Source organism: Plutella xylostella, chromosome 21 (genome assembly GCF_932276165.1).
Source record: "Plutella xylostella chromosome 21, ilPluXylo3.1, whole genome shotgun sequence".
Classification (NCBI taxonomy): Eukaryota; Metazoa; Arthropoda; class Insecta; order Lepidoptera; family Plutellidae; genus Plutella; species Plutella xylostella.
This window is the reverse complement of record NC_064001.1, coordinates 9393021-9419080: the sequence shown is the minus strand read 5'-3', so window position 1 is coordinate 9419080 and position 26060 is coordinate 9393021. Positions and strand designations below refer to the sequence as shown.

General features: G+C 36.8%; 1 protein-coding gene across 2 annotated transcripts; it reads right to left on the bottom strand.

Moving 5' to 3' along the window:
* Positions 1–714: 714 nt before the first annotated feature.
* LOC105394801 (clavesin-1) lies at positions 715–21883 on the bottom strand. Of its 2 annotated transcripts, none has more exons than XM_048628824.1 (7): positions 21521–21883; positions 5817–5978; positions 5001–5095; positions 3253–3397; positions 2684–2877; positions 1491–1642; positions 715–1197 (listed from the first exon to the last, which is right to left on the bottom strand). In XM_048628824.1, exons 2-7 carry the CDS (start codon positions 5959–5961, stop codon positions 1053–1055), a joined length of 876 nt encoding a protein of 291 aa, XP_048484781.1. In that variant the 5' UTR covers positions 5962–5978; positions 21521–21883; the 3' UTR covers positions 715–1052. The 2 variants fall into 2 exon arrangements, with proteins under 2 accessions (XP_048484781.1, XP_037971518.1); XM_038115590.2 differs by lacking the exon at positions 21521–21883 and adding an exon at positions 17405–17713.
* Positions 21884–26060: the final 4177 nt, after the last annotated feature.

Below are 26060 nucleotides of genomic sequence, written 5' to 3'. Positions count from 1 at the left end.
GAAAACCCTTAGCCAAGGGTATTATGCAGTCTTAGTCGATCCGCACAGTCTTGCTTAACACCGTTACTTGTACAGTCTACTTGCCTAACGCAATAAGCGTAAGTTAAGTTAACCTTAAAGATTAAAACTGCATTGTTGAGTTTTCCAACACTGTAAGAATCTTGTCTTACTGCACTCTTGACAAAATCTCTTTTATAACCAATTCCTGCAGCCTAAACTCAATATGACACCTAAAGATTTATATCAGCATTAAAGGAAACCACTTAACAACCATAAGTGTTAACAGGTGTCAGTGAGCACTCTTGTATAGCTTTAGGTTCTTGAAACAGTTTAAACCTATAACATCTTAATTATAATGGCTTTGACTAATACCATTTTAACACTTAAACCTGCTGTTAACACTAATTTCATTTTTTAACTCATCTTTATCGCTTTATGTTAGAACTGAGATAATTATAACACAGTTATACAGGTTAAAGTTATAAAAATAGCTGTAACTGAGGGTAAAATGTTTGTTGGGCTATGACCACATTACTACATAATATTAATGTGTATCTATTCATATAGGTAAAATTTATTTATACTTATATTCATACTTTGGAAGTTAGTTATTTAAAATATTATGATACAAACTTACACCTTCAAACCGTTCAAACTAGTCTTATCTTGGTCCATTCCATTCTACTAAGTATCAGCCTGAAATATTTTTCTTACATAATGTTAACGAAATAGTTCATTGCATAATGCTAATAAATTATAGCTCAAATAAAGGAAAGGAAAATGGAAAATTGGAAACCAAGGAACGTAACTATTTAACTACTCCTCTAATCAGAAGGTAAACTAATAGTGAACTTAGTAATATCTCGCTTTCAGCTTTTTTCCTCCCATGGTCATCAGTCGTCCTTCCTATACCAGATTTTGCCTTTTTTACTACCTACATAAATATTATGCCATATATTTTCCATAAAATTGCGGTAAATAGGAAATTTTCTGAGACACATTCTGGATTCTTCCCGCTTTTCAACGTCCTCCGTCCCATGCGCGCCTGGTCATCAGTCGACCGCGTAGCCCAGGTTCCTCATTTCCTCGTCGAACTCCTTGTTCTTGTACTGTCTGATCTTGGTCAGCCACAGCTCCAGAGACACGGGGTCTCGGCAGCCGCCGTACCGGCGCGGCAGGCATTCTGGGTCTACGTACCTGGAAATTCAAAGTAAGGGAGATGAAAATCCACTCCAAAATTTAACATTGGATAGGAAGAATTTCGTTATTTAGGATTTCCTCAAAAATATGTAAGTATAATGATAACTAGAAAGTATAAAAACAATTTATTAAAACGAGTGAGAATTTTTTATGCGTTTTATTAGTTTTTAATGCTATAAGTTACATCAGATTCGACAGATAAGCAAGGATTGTCGATTGCTAATGTTCGGCGGTGGTAGCCCCGCTGGACATTGTCACTCCAATAAGAATAACCTTCTTCTTTTTCTTACCTATGCAAAGAGTTGAGATCATAGCCGTGGAAGTAGACGTTCTTCCAGAGGTCGTCGACCGGCGCCAGCTTCTTGAACAAGTAGAAGAACGTCTCGAAGATTCGAGAACAGTTCACGATGTGCATGCTGCGGATGTGCGTAGGGAAGATTATCTGGGGAAAGGGAAATATTGAAAATACATCTTGCAAAGGAGGTAATCAAGGTAAACTAAGCAGTGATATTTTTAAAATAATGTTAATCTGGAGTAGCACTATAGTCGGACCAAAAATTAATGATAAAGTTCCAGCCAACAGAAGAAAAATGTAGCATGGCGTGGACGGAAATATCAGCTATTTTACTATTATCAATATTTATTCCGTGCCATTTTGGTCATCTTCAGTGAAACGCTGAACTACTAACAAGTATCTAACAATGGAGAGTAGTGCGCACTCTGCACACTGTCCATTTAATTAAAATTAAAAGCCTTACTTTCCATTAAAACAAAGCTCCTAATTTTCCATTAGCCTCCCGGACGCTATGCACTCCTGTTCCCACTTGCATTAAGTTACATTAAAAGTGTAAAAGTAGACTGTAAAAGAAAAAGCTATTGCTGAATCTGGTATGCATTGAAGTTTTCCATATTTTAGTCAAAGCAATGTTTACGCTGTAGACGTTGCTATTTACATTTTTCAAGTTGTGAAAATTGTACATATTTAACTTCCAACAACTGCGCTCTCAACAGTGTTGACTCATGAAAAATGCAAACTGAATTTAGAGTACTTTCCGTGAGTATACAACCTATTCCTATGAGTTACCGGGAACAGGAACGCCTTTATAAATATTATGTAGTTGTAGGTGATACGATGTTTGCGACTACGTATAGATATAATACAGGTGGACATACCAATGTCAACCGATACAAATATAAGTAATTCCATAAAAAGTATGCTTCTCTTGGAAATAATATTCCAAAGAGTATGGCGCTCCTTGGAATAGGATTTTAAGTGATATGCTCCCGAAAAATTTAGCCACATGATTTAATAGTCCAACAAAAAACTTTCCACACGAAGCAACATCAACCTTCGGCCCTCTGATTGATCTTAGTAGTAAAGACTTTTTATCTTTTATCTTTAGTTCTGTATGACTCTCATGAGTTCCTATTGACAATACTGTTTCGCCTTATTTCGCAGAGAGTAATCAACAAATAACTTTACCCCCATAATATTCATAGCCTGCACCGCAATCGCTGGCGTCAGCTGCCGAATGTGCTTCATTGTCAGCCCCTGACAGTCCACCATGGCGGTGCCGCCCAGGATCTGTAGCTTCGGCTGCATGATGCCTATCTCCAGCAGCAGAAGTAGACCTCTGATCAGGTCGTCTACTGGTATGGTGTCGGGGTCCCATTGACCTGGAAGAAGAAAGGGTACATTTAAGGTTATTTTGTAAGAATCGACGGGATAACGTGCTCCGGTCAAGGGCCGAGAGTTGAGGCTCCTGTGTATAATAAGTATTTCTTGCAACAGGTCCTGCTCCCACAGCATGACACCATAGAACAAGGCGGGCTCGGGTGCATGATACCTTATCTATATGGGTAAACGACATAGAATTATAAGTGATTCCGACCACAAAGCATTATCTGCTTTGTGATTCCGACGATTGGCATTACAGGAGTTTATCTCCAGAGCAAGATGCCATTCTAGAATTTTGAGTTTATTAGAGCAAAAATCTGTGTTTTTATAAATGTGCAAGATGTCGTGCCAAATAGGATAATAGGTATAATTACCAAGGCGACATAGAATGAAGCGTCCGCAATCCGGTCGGTCGAAGAGGACTCCTTCAAAGATGTCCCCGAGCCGGCGCAGGCCGAGCCAGTCCACGTCCCGCCACAAGTGGGGGTTCTCGTCACGGAAGTTGTAGTAGCGGACCATCTGCAACCAGGACCACAGGAAGAGTTAGAGATAATACTTCTAAATTAGGGCGAAAGAAAGTATTTGACCTTGCATCGAGCAACTGTAGTGTGTCGGTGAAAGGTTTCCGCTCGTTGCGCTTGATAGAGTTTACGATTCGTCTATTGATGTTTTTTTGTTATTTAGAAGATAGATTAGGTACAACCCAACTAACATCGTAGCGTTAAAAAAACTCTCATATAACTTGTATAATGGTTCCATTCGAAAATTAAAGTGTTAAGACATAGCTGTATAAGGGTGTAGAAGAGTGCTCTAACTCACTTATAACCACGAAAGAGGCCCACGATTTTGAGAGTAAAGGCTTTTGAAAGTCTGTAAAACGGTGTCATTGAAGTGTTTAAGTTATAGAAAGCCTGTAGTACGGTGTCATTGAAGTGCTAAAGTTACTATAGAAGAGCGTTTAATCACTCTCAGCTAGAACTTTTACCGGTATAGTTGTAGTTGTAGAATGGTTATTTGACTCCCTGACTCTTATTTGTTTGCTAAAAAAGGGTTAAGTGAGTATGTTACCGTTTTTCAAATACACTTTTACCATACAAGTTGTATGTCTTTGAAAATAATAGTGTCAACAGCAACCATACGCGACAGTATTAGAGTGACAGTATTGATCATTACTAAATAACAGTAAATATAATATATTAACTTGACTTAACATGTTTTGTGAATTGAAAATAATATGCCATTGTAATTTTACTGTAATGTATACCATATTTCCCACCTCAATTTTAATGCGCTCCGAATTTATTCAGGATTTCAAATGAAACATAAGTAAATATAAAATAGACGACTCAATTTTGTATTTTTTTGTATCCTTGCTGTATGTCCATTAGTTTCATAAATCGATTGGCATGACTGGAATGACAAAATTCACATAAATAAGTAAGTATTTTAAAGCAAAATATTGTTTATCCCAGCAATTTATAGGTTAGGTCGCCAATGCAAATGGCGAACTTACATTTAAGACATATAGACTCACCTAAGTCATCTATTACACTTTTTGAAATAGAACACCCTTAGCCAAGGGTATTATGCAGTCTTAGTCGATCCGCACAGTCTTGCTTAACACCGTTACTTTTACAGTCTACTTGCCTAACGCAATAAGCGTAAGTTAAGTTAACCTTAAAGATTAAAACTGCATTGTTGAGTTTTCTAACACTGAAAGAATCTTGTCTTACTGCACTCTTGACAAAATCTCTTTTATAACCAATTCCTGCAGCCTAAATTCAATATGACACCTAAAGATTTATATGAGTATTAAAGGAAACCACTTAACAACCATAAGTGTTAACAGGTGTCAGTGAGCACTCTTGTATAGCTTTAGGTTCTAGAAACAGTTTCAACCTATAACATCTTAATTATAATTGCTTTGACTAATACCATGTTAACACTTAAACCTGCTGTTAACACTAATTTCATTTGTTAACTCATCTTTATCGCTTTATGTTAGAACTGAGATAATTATAACACAGTTATACAGGTTAAAGTTATAAAAATAGCTTTAACTGAGGGTAAAATGTTTGTTGGGAAACGTATAACTGTTTGGAATTTATGAAGAGGAACTTACCAGGCGATGTGCTCTGGCCGGGACGGAGCGCCGGGCTCTCAGGAACTTTAGGAGGTATGCGTCATCAGTGCGGTGAGGGTGGCATTCACCACGCTCTGAAACATAATCGAGGTTTATACAATTACATAATTATAATAATCACAAATAAGCATCAATATTTTTGTGGCAGCTGTCTGAAGTAACTATGACTAAAGTAAGTACCTGATAACTATTACTAAAACTAAATGACCCAACTTAATTCACAAGGATTTTAACAAAACAAATCTCATTAGTATTTCTAAATTGGCAATTTATTGCTTATTGGACGTGATAAGGTGCTAAAGGTGTGTAAACTATTAAACTTTGGATCGTAAACCATTTTAGCTGTCTTTATGGTGTTTCAATATAGCCTGCAAAGTGAATTTATAGCACTTAGACTCTGGTTATTGGATTAAGTAAGACCTAAATTCTAGGTCTTAGAGGTGGTATAGCACGGACACTTACTACACAGATTGGTAACTTAAATGTAGTAGTACCTACTTATACTGACTATATACATACCTACCCATGTTTTATTGTAAAAAAAATATTAGTACTACGTCCTCCATTGGGTAGGCCTGTCGAGCAGTGGATGATTTTTGTCCCATTATACTACTGGTTTCCGTATCATCATCACCTCCTAATCATCCACTGCTGGACATAGGCCTCGCCCAAGGATCGCCTCAACTCAACACTCTATCCTCGGCTATATCGGCTTTGCTTCATCGGCCGCAACCAGTATATACTTATCAAAGGTCTTTGTTCCAGCGAGGGCTTCCCACGCTACTGGAAACTCACCATAAATCATTTTCCTGAGCTCCTCGATAGCCCTCTTCCGGTTCATGGGATCCTCGGCGCACAGCAGCCACGCATCCCGGTCGCTCTCCGGGTCCTCGTCCCGGTTCAACTCCGCCTTGAAGGCTATCTCCTCGAACCGCAGCATCGTGAGTACCAGGAGTCCTGGAATTTGAGAAAGATTGTTTTAGAAGATCTACGGGTGCCGGTCGCTATCGGGATCCTCCTCCGACTTCACTCCGAAGAAGTGATAACTTAGAAGCGCAACAGCATGAGTACCAGGACTCCTGGAATTCGAGGAAGATTGTTATGTAAGATGCCACAAGTCCCAGTCGCTCTTCAAAGTGTCAGAGGGGCAATTCTCAACCAACCAACCTGCCAGCCTTTCAAGTCGAGGGTAAGAATAAAATTAATTTCAAAATGTCATACTTACCTACTCATAATAGTATAGTCAACCTCAATTTACGTGCTACCTATTAATATCAAATGAAGATGTTGAAAACAATGCTATATTTAACATAATTGGTTCGCTATCTGATTCGTCTTAAAAATAATGTAAAACTTAAAATAACTTCACTGTGAAGCACAATTATCCAAAATTACAGGAAGTTTCCAAACCAAAATCGCTAGAAATCTGCAACATTGTCGTTGGTCCTCCTGGCATTCTAATTATACTGTGAGATTTTAGATTAGTTCTTATCTAAGTTTGTATAGTAATCAAAAGTTGATTGTTAACATCTTAATCTTTGTTGTTGCATGTAGCTTTCATCAATCGGGACTAGAGAATCAAAACAATCATTCAAAGGGAATAGATCAAACCTGTAATTACTTTATAATTAATTATTATACGTACCTACATTTAATTAATAATAAAACAAATTATGACTTCTCAATTCAATTAAACTATATTTATTAGTCTACAAATTAATATCTACAGTTGTACTACAGGTATTTCAAAAATTTGTTTCATTATTGCTCGCATCGCAAATTGTTATTATTAAATCTTTCGATTTAATTTTGTCTTCAATATTGTCGCTGCAGTTACTTATAAAATACCATACATGAGGCTAGTTCTGGTAAACTAAAGTGCAATGTAGTCAAATGTAGTTAATCGATTGGCACATTGAAAATTTGTTACTGGTACTTTTTGGTCTGTGGTCGGTATCAATCAAAATTAGGCAAACATCAATAAAAAAAAAATTCTCGACCTCTAGTGTCCCACTGCTGGGCAAAGGTCTCTCTTCTTCTTGGGCCTGCTCACACCATTCCGTGCTAAAATTGTCCAGGTTGTCCCGCCATCTCCTTCTTGGTCTGCCTCTGCGCCGGCGCCCGTTGTTGGGTATCCATTGGGTGGCCTTTTTTGCCCACCTCTCCGGCTGCATACGGCAGACATGCCCCGCCCAGTCCCACTTCAGTTTAGCAGTCTTGGCACCCACGTCAGCTATTTGAGTTTTGGAGCACAGAGCGGTGTTGCGAATACGATCTGTTCGCTTTACTCCCAAAATACTGCGCTGCATCGCTCTCTGGCAAACCTTGAGATTGGACTTTTGAGACTCAGTCAGTGACCATGTTTGGGCACCGTAGGTTAAGACAGGCAGGATACACATGTCAATGAGTTTACGCTTCAGGGACAAAGGTAGGTTACGCTTCAGGGACAAGGCATTAGCGACTTCATGGACCAGAAGCTATTCCAGGCGTTTTCAATCCTACGATCAATTTCCTTGTCCTGCCTGTTTTCGAAGGACGCTATCTGGCCCAAATAAATGTACTCATTGACGTATTGTATTTCCTGCCCGTCTACCTCAACCCTACGTTTCGTGCTATTGGTCATAACTTTCGTCTTCGACCGGTTCATCATCAGTCCAACTTCAAGGCTTGCCGTGGATAGCTCTCGCAACATTTGTTGGAGCTCGGGTGCTGAGTGGGAGAATAGGACAATATCGTCAGCGAACCGGAGGTTTGTCAATTTGTGGCCTCCGATATCGATGCCCTTATTCTCCCATGACTGCGTCAACTTCTTAAAGACTTCCTCAAGGCAACTTGTGAACAGGTTAGGAGACAGCGGGTCGCCCTGTTTGACGCCCTTCTCAATTGGAAACGCCGGACCTGGCCTTCCCAGTTTCACGTTAGCTGTGCTGTTCCTGTAGATAGCACCAACGAGTTCAATATAGGTCGGGTTTATTTTTTGATTTGCAAGGGCGGAAAATATTGCTTGGTGTTGGGTTGGAGACTGTCAAAAGCTTTGGTGTAATCAATAAACGCAAGGTAAAGTGGGGTGTTGAACTCGTTGGTCTTTTCTATTATTTGATTTAGCGTGTGTAAGTGGTCAGTGGTGGAATAACCAGGTCGGAAACTGGCTTGTTCTGGTGGTTGATGTTGGTCCAGCAGAGATCTAATGCGGTAGTGAATAATTTTTATAAATAATTTGTAGATCAAGCTTACGGGTCTGTAGTTTCCGATATCAGATTTTTCGCCTTTCTTATGAAGAAGTATGATGTTGGAATTACAGAATTTAAGGGTAAATTTTCCTGAAACTAATAGGTATGTCATTGCAAAGGTTGGTAAGATGGGGTAATAACGTGGGCTCTCCTATTTTTAATGATTCCGTTGTGACACCGTCTTCTCCAGGGCTTTTTTCATATTGCATACTTTTGAGAGTTACATGAACTTCATAGCCTGTGATGAGCGAAATATTATCACGGAATGAATATTCATCATGTGAGTTTGCATCTCTGGTTGTATCGGCGTATAAATCCTTATAGAAGCTTGTACAAATTTCCACAATCTTCTGCCTGTTAGAATGTTTTCGACAATCTTTATCCTTCAAACTTGTTATCCAATACATACTAAAAACTTTTTATTTTTTTTATTGTACCTAGTCATCAGGAGGCCATCCGGAAAAAAACCTGTGCTATCTAGGTCGTCTTTCCCGGCCAGGGTTCTTTCAATAATACAAAAAAAAATGCTGACGGTGGTATACAATACTTACTTAATAAGCAGAACAGGCCCCGTGCTTGGATTGCGCTTTTGATGCAACACGCAATTTGCTTTGATCATTAAGACCGTCCATTTGGACATTTGAGATTGTGTGTAGGTACGTGTGCGGATAGCTTTCAAATATGACCACTTTATACCTAGAACAATATACCTAGATGATACCTAGACTAGATGAGCTCTAAGCAATTACGGTTTTGCTATATTACCTTACCCGATTGATCGTAAAAGGCGGCGGTGGTATAACTTTTACTATTGTTGGTTTTCTATACACACCTAAGTTAGGGGCCGTCCATTAATCACGTGAGCCTCAAAGGGGGGGGGGGGGGGGGTACTGAAAACCTCACGAAACATCACGAAGGGGGAGGGGGGGTTCTCGTTAGACATCACGTGTATTAATTTTTTGTCAAAAATTAGGTATTTCTGAACCGATATTTTGGACGGCGCAAAAATTTTAACGATTTGTAGTATGACCTATTTTATTTCTAGTCAAAAATTGCCTTTACATAGACTTCCAAAATAATACACGTGATCCAGGGGGGAGGGGGGGTTGGTCGCAAACCTCACCAAATATCACCAGGGGGGAGGGGGGGGGGGGGGTCAAAAAATGAGAAAAACGACCTCACGTGATTAATGGACGGCCCCTTACTCGTATAGCTCTAAGGCCTTCTATGCCATCGGACACCTCAGGACAGCAATAAAAACGTATGTTTTGAATTATCTATTGAATTTAATTATTTAATATTGATTCAAAAGTTATGTTTCAAATTTAAAAAAAAATGTGTTTGTAAGTACCTATGTACATATTATATTGCCATAAAATGTCCATGACTGACTTGGACCTTGGGCCACCAAATTGCAAATGAAAAATGTTTTGTTTCCAGCAAAAATAACTTGGTCGGAGTACAAATCTGATACTTCTTACACATTTGTTTCGAGGACAAGAAACTTCATTTTTTTCAGCTACAAATTGTTTTCCTTTCTAATAGACTTAGAGCATTTCGAGCGGAGAATAGGCATTGCGAAAAACAGTGCCATTGTGTCCAGCCCTGCCATTACAATTTACTTCATTTTGCAACGATATCGAGCGAACATTTAGCATTAACTTGGTTTTGTAAAGTAGTACTTATACAATTTATTAAAATCCCGTTTTAATGACTTTCCATAAACTACAAATACAAAATACAAATAATTTATTCAAAAACACAAGTTATTTGTTACAAGTATGTAAGGCCACATCCTTTTAAGTTTTGAAAACCTGTATTAGGATATGACCGCTCTTCCAAAAGTAAGTATATAAAAATAACTTGCAAATAATTATAATTATATTAAATATATGGGTATTTCTTATTCTTATAAAAAATACTGTCTTACGTAAGAATCGGCTAGCTGGAAGCACTCATAGTTGTTAGGTTTTTTTTTTTTTTTTTTTTTATGCAGCCTGTGTCGTGTCCCACTGCTGGGCAAAGGCCTCCTTATAAACTGACCACCGTTCCCGATCATGTGCTTCCTTCGGCCATTGAGGCAAAAACCTGTCGAGGTCGTCCCGCCATCTCCGCCTGGGTCTTCCGCGACGCCGACGTCCATCACTGGGCACCCACTCGGTGACAATTCTGGCCCACCGGTCCGGGTGCATGCGACAGACGTGGCCTGCCCAGGCCCACTTCAGCTTCGCAGTCTGTGCGCCCACATCAGTGATACGAGTCGAGGAGCGTAGCGTGGTGTTCCGGATTCGGTCTATCCTTCGTACACCAAGTATAGTACGCTCCATCGCTCTTTGGTAAACCTTGAGTTTGGACTTCTGATGTTCGGTCAGAGACCAAGTCTGTGCGCCGTAGGTTAGTTGTTAGGTATGAATTAAAAAAGTAAATCATATATTTTATCATACAGGCAAGTTAATTATAAATTAAAATACATAAGCCTTGTATTTATAGATATCAATATCCCCCCCAAAATGTCACAGCCGTGCGATGTCCGCTCACCGAATTACTCAACAAAATATTTTTCTGGAATTAATTGGTGCTTTTTCAGACAAAAAATCATTATATAATCATTTTATATGCAATTAACTTATCACAATACATATATTTCATGTTGTTTAGCTAAGTAAGTTTAAACCAAAACCTTTCGTAAAGTTTGTCTGATGTTTTTTTGTCACAGCCGTGGCTCGAAATATTTACACTTGAAAAAAGGGTAGAAGTTTGCGACACGTATCTGCTATAACTATATATTTTTCTGCTATATCAACACTGTATGACCTACCCTTTCTTGGCCGGCATGAATGGTGGAGTGTAAATTAATAATATTTTTTATGTTTTTTTTTATAAATTAACACTCTTAACCTGTCCAGACCGTGTTCAAGTTATATAAGGTAAGCTCAACTGTATTGTCAGTTTTTTTTTCGTAATTTATAACTTAAACAATGTACTTACAGATAAAAGTAACAAATTGCAAAAATAATGACGAATTTTAAAATAATGTCAGGCACGGTGCGAAAATGTCACAACCATGGCAGTCACAGCCATAGCTTCCTGAGGCCATGGTCGTGACATTTTTTAACATGTCACATCCATGTCGAACATATAGTTATTCTGAAGGCACAAACTTTAATTTTATTTCTGTGAAAACTTTGATTTGGAATATTGAAAATGAGATTCACGCCATCAGTCATAAAGTCGAATTTTAAACAAGGAATTTAATTTGTCACAACCATACTTTCACACCTCATTTTCTACCCCTTGCAAAGCGTGTTAAGCTTGATTGAAGATATTAAAATTCATTATTTTCAATACACTTTCCAATAACATTAATAAAAAAAAGTTAAAAAAATATTTTTTTTTTTTTTTTTTAAGAAATACCCATATACAGCATGCAGTGAAAATTTAAATAAACATTAAATTTGACTACGTGAAAATAATTATAAGTACTACCTAAATTTTAAGCTATAAAAACTAACTCATAAACTGTATGTTTTAAACTATATATATAAATTTTATATATAAATTTTAAGCTATAAAAACTAACTCATAAACTGTATGTTTTAATAGGATATAGGTACATAATTACATAAGTTAATCACATCAAGTATTATTTGGGGTTACAGGAGTGGAAAATCATCTAATCAAACTGTAAATAAATAAACTTGTAAGTTAGTAGAATATCTTTCTCTTTTAGGTTCTATTAATGGGAGACAGGTTTCATTTGGGTATCTATAAAAGACGAATAACATTTTGGATATAAATTATTTTGTGAGTAAAGAAAATTCTTAACACATTTAGTGAAAGGTGAGAAAAATATTTTGAGCATCTTTAATATGGTGAATACAATCAATAAAATATAGTCATTTTCATTACTTGCTATGTTTTTATCAATAGATGATACAACACTCGAGAAGGCTTCTATAGATCTGTTGAAGAATATTAAATTACATAAACACAAATCACTATAAAACATGTTATTCTTGTGTCCATCTTTTATCTGTTGTAAATGTATTAGATTAAAGTTTTAGCACTGACGTTTAATATAACGTGGTACATACGTTACATTAAACGTCAGTGCTAAAACTTTATTACATAAGTACTTATTATTGTGTATATGTACATGTTTTAGTCAATATAAAAATATACTTTGTCAGAAGCAGAAGGAATGGAATACAATCAAACAAACAATCCATTATCATTAGTATCCGATGTTCATCAGTATTGATTACACAGACACACAGTACATTGATTTCTCATTTAGCACAATGTGTATTGTATGATGTTTTTATGAATTACGATTTCACGATACTGTATTTGCAATACATAAATATTTGTCCAGGGCGGCATTTCACTGCGTAAAAAAGACACACACATAGCTAAAGTGGATTGATTTTTAAATTTTTACGTAGACTTACCTTACTTTACTTAAAATTAAAAATTAATTTGATACTTTCAGTCTAAAATTAATTTGATACTTTCAATATATTAACTATGAACAAAATTACTACAGTTTTCAGGTTTTAAGTGTTATGTTTGTCTGTCTTTAACAGTGAATATCTAATCCATCCGCCTGCCAAGCATTTATGGCAATTAATTACCTACCATCCAATATTTGAAGAGGCAAGGCTTTTTACGAGCTGTGTCTTTGTGTTTAAATGCAATTGATGTGATGACTTACGGTAAGTCACTTACCGTACCGTCCATTGCTCTGTTGTAAGATTAATTACCCTGTTCGAAGGGTTAAGCATCCGTTACTGAACTAAGAAACCGGCAGACTTGCTCAACCTCGATTCAATGCCAACTAGCTTGAGCAACAGGATCGCAGTAAGCGGAAGAGGTGGCCCTAGGACATTGACTTTAGTACTAAATGCCTTACCTATGTATGGCTGTGCTTTTGATTCGACTGATAGGAGCAGTCAACGAAAGAGATTAGTATACAACCCTTGATTATTCTATTGACGGATGATGACAGACCCAAAGCCAGCTTATTCAATGGAACATGGGTGAAAGTGGGTGTAGCAATGCACCTCTGCCTACCCCGCAAGGGAGTACATTAGTACAAGGCGTGAGTGCGTGTTTTTTTGTTTTGTTTTTTTTTCAATGGAACAGTGTACCTACCTACTTTTAAAGTACATACTATCACAGAGAATATACTCGCGAGCAATTAAAAAGTTCCACGTACCATTCCTGTTCTATATTTACTTTTATGTCACTAGAACTTTTGCATAAGTACTATTAATTGCTGGTATGGATCCCCTCAATGCAATACCTACTCATTTCTCTCGTGATAAATTTATATATTTTTTTGTTGTTCACGTTTAGTGAAACCTTTCACCATTTCTATTTCAATGGCAATAATGCTGAGTATCGCACTGCAGTGTAGACGCAAAGTGGTTGGCCTCACAATGCCAAGGCCCGCGTGTGGGTTCGTTGCCCAGACAGGTGGCCCGCCCAGAGTACCCACTTGTTGATTGACCTATAGTGGTGGTATTCCTACGAGTGGTGAAGGGTTAATTTGGAAGGAAATGGCACAACTGACATGTAAATTCCATGAATATCTGGATATTTTTTACAGGTTTACAGACCTGTAAATAAAAACAGTTAAAATATTGTTTTGGGAAACATCGATCGTAAGTTTGTGAGTTATCTGCTATTCATACTATAAACAATATCTACTTAAGATAACAACACCGTGGTTAAAAACCCCAAACCCTGACCCCAAAACCACATTTAAAAACAATTTCATACCGATTTTAATATTTAAATTGCAGGTAAGTATTTTTAGCTTGCGGTAGTCTTTGTTCTGATGTCACTAATTGTACTTTTGTGACAAAATTGTATAACAAAGAACATATTTTGCCAGCAGTGTCTTTTGTTTAGTAAAGAACAGAAAACCAAGTAGGTAGGTAGAGGTTTCCTCCTATGTCTCTAATTATACCGTGACGACCTGCGACCCTGAAGAAGGAAAGTGTGAAAATATTCGAATTTTACTGTAGAAAATGTGTTAAGTATACAGTAAGTTACCTTACAGACTTATTTGTTATTTTCAGTAAAAATCCATAAATAATTACATTTTCGTTTTCTTTCATGAAAGGCCTATTTTACTCAGAAATAATTGATGGATTATTGTGTCGATGTACCACTGTTGAAATGTTTGAAATGGAAATTGGAAATCATTCATATTTCCCGATAATACTTACCTACCTAATTATGTTTTAATAAAATTACAGCAAAAGTAACTGTTGCGGTAACTTGTATGGATAAATGTTTCAACTATGCGACTATTAATTAATTCATGACCAAAAATTAATATTTAATCTCCACATAGATAGCATTCTCAATAAAGCTTCACGATCCCTTGGCTTCATAATGCGATCTTCTAAGCCCTTTAGAAACATGAAAACTATTAAAATACTGTATTGTGCCTACGTCCGAAGCCACCTTGAATATGCGTCACAAATTTGGAATCCGCAGTACGATTTATATATTGGGAGGCTTGAACGTATCCAAAAAAAATTTGTAAGATACTTAGGTTTCAAATTCAAACTGCCAAGTATGGACTACAACAAACGATGTGTCAAATTGCATCTTCTACCTCTCAAATTACGTAGAGACATAAATGATGTAATTTTTCTGGTGAAAACCTTTCGTGGCCAAGTCGACTGCCCAGACTTACTTAACAAACTCGGCTTGCGGATTCCAACCAGGAGGACCCGCTCTCGGCCCCTCCTTTCCATCCCTCGCTCAAATAGCAATTATAGACATAACACTTTTGTGATTAGAGCAGCCGAAACATACAACCGTCTATGTAGCAATACCGGTGTTGATCTATTTTATAGTAGTTATAACTCAATTAAGGACCACATTATTAATAAATTTGTTAGCTCACTGTGATGCTAATCGTAAATTTTAAGTAAAGTATAAGGTTTCTATATGTGAAAACCTTTAACTGGCATGTTTGTTACTATTAATTTAACTATTCCTAGTTCTATAATTCCATGCTGTTGGTTTTCCATGCTTCATTAATAAATAAATAAATAAGTTAAACCGGGGGACAATTAGAACCTCTACCCAATAACAAAATTTACTATGTCGTACTTTTCGTGATCGTGATGGCCAAAACGCGAAGTCATTCTTGACTCTTCACTTTTGATTTTTTTGTTTCTTTTTTCTAGTGGCCAGAAAGCAGCAGCCATTTTTAAAAAGCGACGGACGCTACATTTTACGGCTATTATATTTTTTTGTCGTGATTTCAAGGTAGAGATTTGTAATGGCCTGGTTGGCTTCAACTTTGGAAAATTATCTTGGCAGCAATGAACTGGAATGATTTTATTATGTGACTCAATCGTGCTGTACCACAATTATTCTAGATATAATTAGTGAATGAAGAAGGACTTAATTTTAAATATATACAATGAAGTTGAAAATAATTTGGATTTCCAGAGGATACTTTTTTATCAAGTTTGATGCTATGTTCCTTACTTAATATTTGTAGTGTATTTAAAAATATTGCAGCTGTTAGATTAAATTATTTGTATACAAGTACCTAGACGGCCAATTTAAAAACGTATGTTTTTATGATTTTCCTACAGTAAGTAGTCTTTTCCTCATATGTGACAACCTTTTTAATTTTTAAATAAGCAAAAGATTAAGATCATGACCACCTTTTTCTTGTCACCATAAAATTTGCCATTATTATTATAACCACCTAGGTAAGTACAAAATTATTGTTTAGAGTCAGGCAAAGCTAGCTTTCAACAGAAATAAGTTGAAAAAATGAAAACACAAAAAATAATATTGACGTCATTATAGGCCTACCAGTTAAAGAAAAATATAATCCTCCTATATTTTACTAGTTACCTGGTTAGTCTGTTGCTGGAGTGGAGTCTAGTTGCCATGTTGCCCTAATCTCTCTTTGCAGCTATGCAGTTTCTACAAAGATGTTCTCAGCATTACAAACAGAAGCTTCCATCCATTTCCACTTTCCACTGAGAAAGTACCAGGCTCGCATAGACTCATGGCACAGTTAGGTAATTAGGTACAAAGACACGTATCTTTTCCTGGCTAGTAATTACGTTATGATTGCCGTAACGTAATAGTTCTGTAACGTCTAGCCGCTGAATATAGGTCAATTCGATACGATATCTGTATTAGTATTGGGTAAGCATAGAATTGAAAAGAATAACACCGTGACTTTATTTTTTCACGGGGAAGAAAGATGTTAAGTGCCAATTTCTCCATAGTTGGTTAGAGCATAACCGGGGATTATTGCTTGACTTTTGACACATCTGTTAAGAATTTAATATGGAGATGACGTACAATTCATCAACCTTTCCCTGGTTACGATTTAACCGACTATTGTGAAATTGGAGCTAAAGATACTTCTCGTGGAAAGGGAAGCTGAGAATGATCATCGTATGAAATAAAGTCACATTAAAGATGCGCTTTAGCCATCTTAATGTGCTCAAACCTTTAGTCGGTGATACAGACTGAGAGTGACTATAGTAGTACGACCAGAGTCGAGAATTACTCGATGAATTTTCTGCTACCAACCGCCAGGGGCGTTGTTCATATTTTCGTACAAAATTACTCGACGAATTTTACTTCACGTTCACGATGAAAATTTATGCTAAGGGCTCAGAGTAGTTATGGTATTGCAGCAGTTATAGATTGCCTTGTAAAACAGTTGTGTTCTACAGTTGTTTGTTTACATGGCTGTTCCTTGTTACTACTGATAATTGATAATTTCATAATTAGTTTTAAGGCCAAGCTGTTATCAGCTATTTACTGATAGTGCTGCTGGTAGTTTTTAATGTTAATGATCAATAAATAATAAGGAATATTGACAATATTATACCACTTACATTACATAAAATATACTTATCCAGAATGAATGAATTTAATAATAATGGAAAATGTAAAAGGAAAATGGGTCAAAATGATGAAATTCCTTTATAGCTACGGAATCCTAAAAATTAACATGAAGGAATATAATATTTTAAAGCAATATAATATTTTATGAATAGAGTACTGTACAATGTACAAGATATAGTTACATTAGGGACACTTAACTATAAGGACTCACTAAATGACCGCTTTAAAGCAAATCCAACTTACATGCAGCTGCCTCCAGTCCAATAGATTCCAAGGGTCCAATTATCGCCACTACTGGATATAAACTATCATTATCACCTTTCGAATCTGGACGCCTAGTCCTTAGAGTTTTGCAACTATCGCTACACCACAATTTCAATTTAAGTTTCGAATTAGTTTTAAACTTCGTCCACACTTTTTCGTTTACAACCTACTTTTTCACTAAAAAGTTTTTGGTTTTATTAATACTGGCAGTTTAGAATTTTGTTTTTAAAACTTTTTGCTCGCGCCTTTTTGCTCGGATTCTTTTGACGGCTCGGCTGTTTGAAATGCTTGTGCGTGCGCGCGTCAACCGTTCCTGTGGATTGTGTTCTGAGTGCATTATCTCGCGAGCCAGTGGTTGGCTTGGTGTGTGGCTTAGTGGCAATGTAATAGCGGTTTTCCGATGAAAGTATGTGGGTTTCAAACAAAGAATGGTTCTTTAGCATGACGGCCGGTGGAACCGCTAGTCGTTAAAGAAATCAAAGGCCGTTCAGGGGCTTTAATAACTAGAATTTACTACTGAACAATATTTGAAAAATAGCTTAACAAAATTTGATTTTCCATATGAACTTATAGTAATACTTACTTACTTAGGTGTGTACAACAATCCCTAGTAAACAGTCACGTGACCAAAAGAGCTTCCGATAAGGAAAAGCAGAATTTCCTATACTTTTAGCAGGAAACTTTTTCAGAATAACGAAGTGACACCTTTTCGGCCTAAGATAACACTTTTACAACACCTGTATAAGAATGATATCCGCTGACTGTAGCCACTTGTACCGAGTCTCACTTGCGGGGTTAATGATCCCGCTGCCTCATGTACTATAGCATGTTAGTACTTTTTAATCATAACTAATATTATAACTTACGGATTTTAATCATAGTACTCAATATTCAAATAAAAAAAAATAAAAAAATAAAAAACACGCACTCACGCCTTGTACTAATGTACTCCCTTGCGGGGTAGGCAGAGGTGCATTGCTGCACCCACTTTTCGCCAGAGTGTATGTTAGTCCCAATGTAATAGGGGGCGGGCCTATTGCCATTTTACGGGCACATCCAAGACACGAGAACAAATATCTGTGTTTAAACAAATATCTGCCCCGGCCGGGAATCGAACCCGGGACCATCGGCTCAGTAGTCAGGGTCACTAACCACTACGCCATTCGGTCGTCAATATTCAAATGTTTCTATTATATTCTATTCTCTGTGGGGTGCACTTAGTACTAAGTAGTAGTAGCCAGGTGTAGGTATCTACACCTGGCTCTCTCGAATGGAACCCTTTGCATATTCCCAAGGTCTAAACTGCCTTCCTAAGCTTGGACCATTTCCTCACACGCTGGTCCATTGCGGGTTGGTGAGTTCACATAATTATCTAGATGTGCTAAATATAGATATGCAGGTTTCCTCACGATGTTTTCTTTCACCGTAAGAGTGATGTTATACATTGTACTTAAATTCAAAGAACTCATTGGTACATGTCAGCGTCAGGATTCGAACTCGAATCTTTGGCGCGGGAAGCGGGCGCTTACCCGACTGAGCTACCACCGCTAACTACCTACCTACTATACTAGCCTGCATTTTAAGTAAGTAGGCAGGTGACCTACTAATTTAAATAAAATAATTATTTTCAACTTTTACAAGGATAAAGGTCTGTTTTCAATAGTCCTTTCATAGGCGATTATCTGTCCCCAAACCGGATCTTGAACGGAAGTAACACAGGTTCCGGTCCTTTTATTGGAATTTAACAAGGTAAATAGGTTGACAAAACAAAGAACATTAATTTAATTTAAAATCATGATGTTCGCCGCCAATTATCACCTTTAAAGGAGTACCTACTAAAGAAATTTACAGAATTAAGAAGGTGCCTCACCTATCTTTTTATGATCATCAATTCTTCGCACGCACGATTAAAATACGCATTGAGATTTCACAAAAAAGTAATTGTAAGAAACGAATAGATCAATGAACTCCATACAATACAATAACAAATTAAAAAATGTACGGTTCACAATATTATGTCCATCTAACAACATGTTCTTGAAAATATACATAAGCCTTAATTAAATGTGTAACATCCTGCATATCAGTTTCTATTACATTTTAATTATAACTTATTAGTTAGTCGACCGTACGTAGGTGTAATGTAAATAAATGCATTCTTAAAAGAAGCTACACATGCTTCTCCTAGATATACGCCCAGATTTCATAGGTATAGGGTCTCCCAAGGAACCTTGGCGTTATTTTCCTATTTAGAAATCCTATTTTTATATGGTAGCTACTCACCGTTACCAACGGAAATTTTGTAAATATTAATCCTATAGGTTGGTATATAATTATGTATAAGTATTTCAAGAAGTTTTAGAATACTTACATATTTTATAATAATAGTATTTAACTAACATTATTTATTTTACAATAACGTCAATATATTTGAAACAAATACATACATTATTCAGGTACTTATATCTTTCATTGATACAACAACAATGTGCAATCCCCAGTATAATGTTGTATTCATCAATAGGTTTAAAAAAAGTTTTAGATCAGTTTTGAAAACTCCGAAAAGTTTAATGATTTGCTATCAGCTAGCCTAGGCTTTGCCACCTGTCCCTTGATATACTTGATATATTTATTATTAACTATGTAGGTTTTATGTATTATTATAATTATGTAGGTATTTACATATCGTTTATACTTTATATTAATGTAGTTTATAAATATCTCTTGTTTTCACACGATACCCATTTTCTTTCTTTCTATTTCCTATCAATTTGGTTGTCTGGAAGAGATTACTTTTAGTAATAAGGCCGCCGATTGTGCTATTTATTTTCTTTTCTTGTTTGTAACTCTGTTTCTGTTTGTGTGCAATAAAGAGTATTTTATCTTTATCTTTATACTTTCCGCGGGCATGGGCAGTCAGCGACTAACGCTAATCTGACTAGCCAATCCTTTCACCACGGTGACTAAACCTAGTCTAGCACATTTGTTTGTCACCGACATTGCCAAGAGCCGTAAGCCCCTTTGAGATGAGTCTGTAGAGCTGCATAAACAATCTTTAAATGTTATTATTATAGCAACGGTAAGGAGGAGTCGCATTTTATGATGTTTCAACTCATCAATCACTTAGCTTCTTCATTGAATAGTGCTTTATAAATACTTACGACTTTCTCACAACATAACAGTTACAACCTAATTACTATCAATAAGTAGGCACTTTCACGAGTTTTTTTTTAACAAATATTTTACACCTACGTCTATTTGCAGTATTGAGTGAAAATCAATGTTTCTTTTACATTATAATTACTTATATGTTAAGTACTTAAATGTGCGCTACCTAGCGTAGTATTGGTGGAAACGGTCACATATTTTCGTAGCGTAGACATCACATCTTCGCAGCATAGCTGCATAGCACATCTCTGGTGGAAAAGCACCCTTAGTCGGTGATACAGACTGAGAGTGACTATAGTAGTACGACCAGAGTCGAGAATTACTCGATGAATTTTCTGCTACCAACCGCCAGGGGCGTTGTTCATATTTTCGTACCAAATTACTCGACGAATTTTACTTCACGTTCACGATGAAAATTTATGCTAAGGGCTCAGAGTATAGTTATGGTATTGCAGCAGTTATAGATTGCCTTGTAAAACAGTTGTGTTCTACAGTAGTTTGTTTGCATGGCTGTTCCTTGTTACTACTGATAATTGATAATTTCATAATTAGTTTTAAGGCCAAGCTGTTATCAGCTATTTACTGATAGTACTGCTGGTAGTTTTAAGTTTAAATGCGCATAAATGTTAATGATCAATAAATAATAAGGAATATTGTCAATATTATACCACTTACATTACATAAATATACTTATCCAGAATGAATGAATTTAATAATAATGGAAAATGTAAAAGGAAAATGGGTCAAAATGATGAAATTCCTTTATAGCTACGGAATCCTAAAAATTAACATGAAGGAATATAATATTTTAAAGCAATATAATATTTTATGAATAGAGTACTGTACAATGTACAAGATATAGTTACATTAGGGACACTTAATTATAAGGACTCACTAAATGACCGCTTTAAAGCAAATCCAACTTACATGCAGCCGCCTCCAGTCCAATAGATTCCAAGGGTCCAATTATCGCCACCACTGGATATAAACTATCATTATCACCTTTCGAATCTGGACGCCTAGTCCTTAGAGTTTTGCAACTATCGCTGCACCACAATTTCAATTTAAGTTTCGAATTAGTTTTAAACTTCGTCCACACTTTTTCGTTTACAACCTACTTTTTCACTAAAAAGTTTTTGGTTTTATTAATACTGGCAGTTTAGAATTTTGTTTTTAAAACTTTTTGCTCGCGCCTTTTTGCTCGGATTCTTTTGACGGCTATTTGAAATGCTTGTGCGTGCGCGCGTCAACCGTTCCTGTGGATTGTGTTCTGAGTGCATTATCTCGCGAGCCAGTGGTTGGCTTGTTGTGTGGCTTAGTGGCAATGTAATAGCGGTTTTCCGATGAAAGTATGTGGGTTGCAAACAAAGAATGGTTCTTTAGCATGACGGGCCGTGGAACCGCTAGTCGTTAAAGGAATCAAAGGCCGTTCAGGGGCTTTAATAACTAGAATTTACTACTTAACAATATTTGAAAAATAGCTTAACAAAATTTGATTTTCCATATAAACTTATAGTAATACTTACTTAGGTGTGTACAACAGTCACGTGACCAAAAGAGCTTCCGATAAGGAAAAGCAGAATTTCCAATACTTTTAGCACGAAACTTTTTCAGAATAACGAAGTGACACCTCTTTTCGGCCTAAGATAACACTTTTACAACATCCTGTATAAGAATGATATCCGCTGACTGTAGCCACTTGTACCGCGGCTCACAGCGGGGTTAATGATCCCGCTGCCTCATGTACTATAGCATGTTAGTACTTTTTAATCATAACTAATATTATAACTTACGGATTTTAATCATAGTACTCAATATTCAAATGTTTCTATTATATTCTATTCTCTGTGGGGTGCACTTAGTACTGGCTTACTCGGCTTCTTACCTGGCTCTCTCGAATGGAACCCTTTGCATATTCCCAAGGTCTAAACTGCCTTCCTAAGCTTGGACCATTTCCTCACACGCTGGTCCATTGCGGGTTGGTGAGTTCACATAATTATCTAGATGTGCTAAATATAGATATGCAGGTTTCCTCACCATGTTTTCTTTCACCGTAAGAGTGATGTTATACATTGTACTTAAATTCAAAGAACTCATTGGTACATGTCAGCGTCAGGATTCGAACTCGCATCTTTGGCGCGGGAAGCGGGCGCTTACCCGACTGAGCTACCACCGCTAACTACCTACCTACTATACTAGCCTGAATTTTAAGTAAGTAGGCAGGTGACCTACTAATTTAAATAAAATAATTATTTTCAACTTTTACAAGGATAAAGGTCTGTTTTCAATAGTCCTTTCATAGGCGATTATCTGTCCCCAAACCGGATCTTGAACGGAAGTAACACAGGTTACGGTCCTTTTATTGGAATTTAACAAGGTAAATAGGTTGACAAAACAAAGAACATATTTAATTTAAAATCATGATGTTCGCCGCCAATTATCACCTTTAAAGGAGTACCTACTAAAGAAATTTACAGAATTAAGAAGGTGCCTCACCTATCTTTTTATGATCATCAATTCTTCGCACGCACGATTAAAATACGCATTGAGATTTCACAAAAAAGTAATTGTAAAAAACGAATAGATCAATGAACTCCATACAATACAATAACAAATTAAAAAATGTACGGTTCACAATATTATGTCCATCTAACAACATGTTCTTGAAAACATACATAAGCCTTAATTAAATGTGTAATATCCTGCATATCAGTTTCTATTACATTTTAATTATAACTTGTTAGTTAGTCGACCGTACGTAGGTTTAGGGTCTGTTCCACAATGTCTGGTTAGTGGCTACCTGACGGATAAAATACATGCTGTCACTTTCTGTTATTATTTTTTAGACAGTGACAGCATGTATTTTATCCGACAGGTAGCGACTAACCAGACATTGTGGAACAGGGGCTTAATGTAAATAAATGCATTCTTAAAAGAAGCTACACATGCTTCCCCTAGATATACGCCCAGATTTCATAGGTATAGGGTCTCCCAAGGAACCTTGGCGTTATTTTCCTATTTAGAAATCCTATTTTTATATGGTAGCTACTCACCGTTACCAACGGAAATTTTGTAAATATTAATCCTTTAGGTTGGTATATAATTATGTATAAGTATTTCAAGAAGTTTTAGAATATACTTACATATTTTATAATAATAGTATTTAACTAACATTATTTATTTTACAATAACGTCAATATAGTTGAAACAAATACATAAGTACATTATTCAGGTTGGTACTCATATCTTTCATTGATGCAACAACAATGTGCAATCCCAAGTATAATGTTTTATTCATCAATAGGTTCTAAAACGTTTTAGATTAGTCCTGAAAACTCCGAAAAGTTTAATGATTTGCTATCGGCTATTGGGCTAGGCTTTGTCACCTTGGTATATTATGTTCCGCGGGCCGTGGACAGTCAGCGACTATAATTACAAAACTTGTACGCTAAACTGACTGACTAATCCTGTTACGACCGAATGGCGTAGTGGTTAGTGACCCTGACTACTGAGCCGATGGTCCCGGGTTCGATTCCCGGCTGGGGCAGATATTTGTTTAAACACAGATATTTGTTCTTGGGTCTTGGATGTGCCCGTAAAATGGCAATAGGCCCGCCCCCTATTACATTGGGACTAACATAACACTCTGGCGAAAAGTGGGTGCAGCAATGCACCTCTGCCTACCCCGCAAGGGAGTACATTAGTACAAGGCGTGAGTGCGTGTTTTTTTTTTTTTTTTTTTTATCCTGTTACCACGGTGACAAAACCTAGTCTAGCTCATTTGTTTGTCACCGACATTGCCAAGAGCCGTAAGCCTCTTTGAGATGAGTCTGTAGTGCTGCATAAACAATCTTTAAATGTTATTATTATAGCAACCGTAAGGAGGAGTGGCATGTTATGATGTTTCAACTCATCAATCACTTCGCTCGTAGACTCTTCATTGTACTAGTACTTTATAAATACTTACCACTTTCTCACAACATAACAGTTATATACAACCTAATTACTATCAATAAGTAGGCACTTTCACGAGTTTTTTTAACCAATATTTTACACCTACGTCTGTTTGAAGTGTCGAGTGTAAATCTATATATCTATAATCTATTAGGTAGGTAGTACATTACTTAAATTTGTGCACTGCAAAATCAGATTTACATATTCAATTATTCACTCATAAAGTTTATAATAATTGGAGAAAGAATTTTAGGTGCCTTCAGGCTACATTCGAACGACAATTTTTTGTCGTCTGCGTCGTTGACGTCATTCTCGTTGTTTTAACGTAATCGTACGCCAACTACCGTCAACACAACAGCCCTCCCACGTCGACAGCAGCTGGCGACCAACCTCGATAGACAACGCTTTGATGCTTTCAACTGAAGTTCACTCCAGACTCTGTCAATAGCAAAGGCCATGTCACTTCTTTCGCCTGCAAAATTTCAAACATACGCATTCCAAAATGAAGCATTGCTAGCCAAGGCTTAATCCAAGAAAGTGTATAGCAACCATCAGGTAGTAAGTAATGTTGCTGTACAACCTACATACAGGCACAACGTTACTAAAAGTCTACAAACCAACCTCTTTGCAAGACGTGTCTCCCTGGTACATCAATAACGTAAGTTGTCGTAACTCGAAAGAGGCGCACGGGAGCCGAGAATCGCATCTCGTATCTCGCGCGCAAATAATATTTCTTACTTGCTTTTAATCTATGTTTGCCTGGTACTTTGTTCGCCATCGGAACATCATACGTCCAACATCGTGCGTCCCACAAAAGGTGGTTGGTTAGTTGATCGGATTTCGTTCGTTGGTAGTATGCGGTGCGGCCCGGGGCGCGGTGGCGCGGTTTTACGTGGCTTATATTGTTCATGATCGCACTTCTTCTTCAGTGCCATCCGGATCATGAAAATTAATGGCAATAAAACAAAATTTTGTTTTAACAGATTTTTATTTCTACTTATTCCCATTTTGCAGATTTTTAATCCTAACCAGGCCTAAAAAAAAAGTTTTTACAGTTTCTTATATTATGGGAATAAATAAATAATAAGAATATTGGATAGTTCCAACCCGGTGGGACCTATGCTATTCTATTCTATTTTCTGCACCTGAAAAAGGAACCTGTGTCCATATTCCAAAGATCTAAACTACCTTCATAAGCTTGGACCGTTTTCCACCACGCTCTGGTCCACTGCAAGTTGATGGGTCGACACATCTATTGCTAAATTATCTCCTTCTCCGTAAGAGCTGTACATAGGTTTAGGTACTTAAATTCTAATATCTCATTGGTAAGTAAGTATGTAGGTACAATGTCCATTCCTTAGTACATAGTCTGTTGCTCGTCAGCATGTTTATTTAGTTCTCTTATCGTGTCACGCCTATTGGTCGAGCTTCGTATTATCGAAGACCGCAGCTTATATTTACTGGCAATAAATAAATATTTATAACAAAAATGTTTATATTTAATCGTACCAGG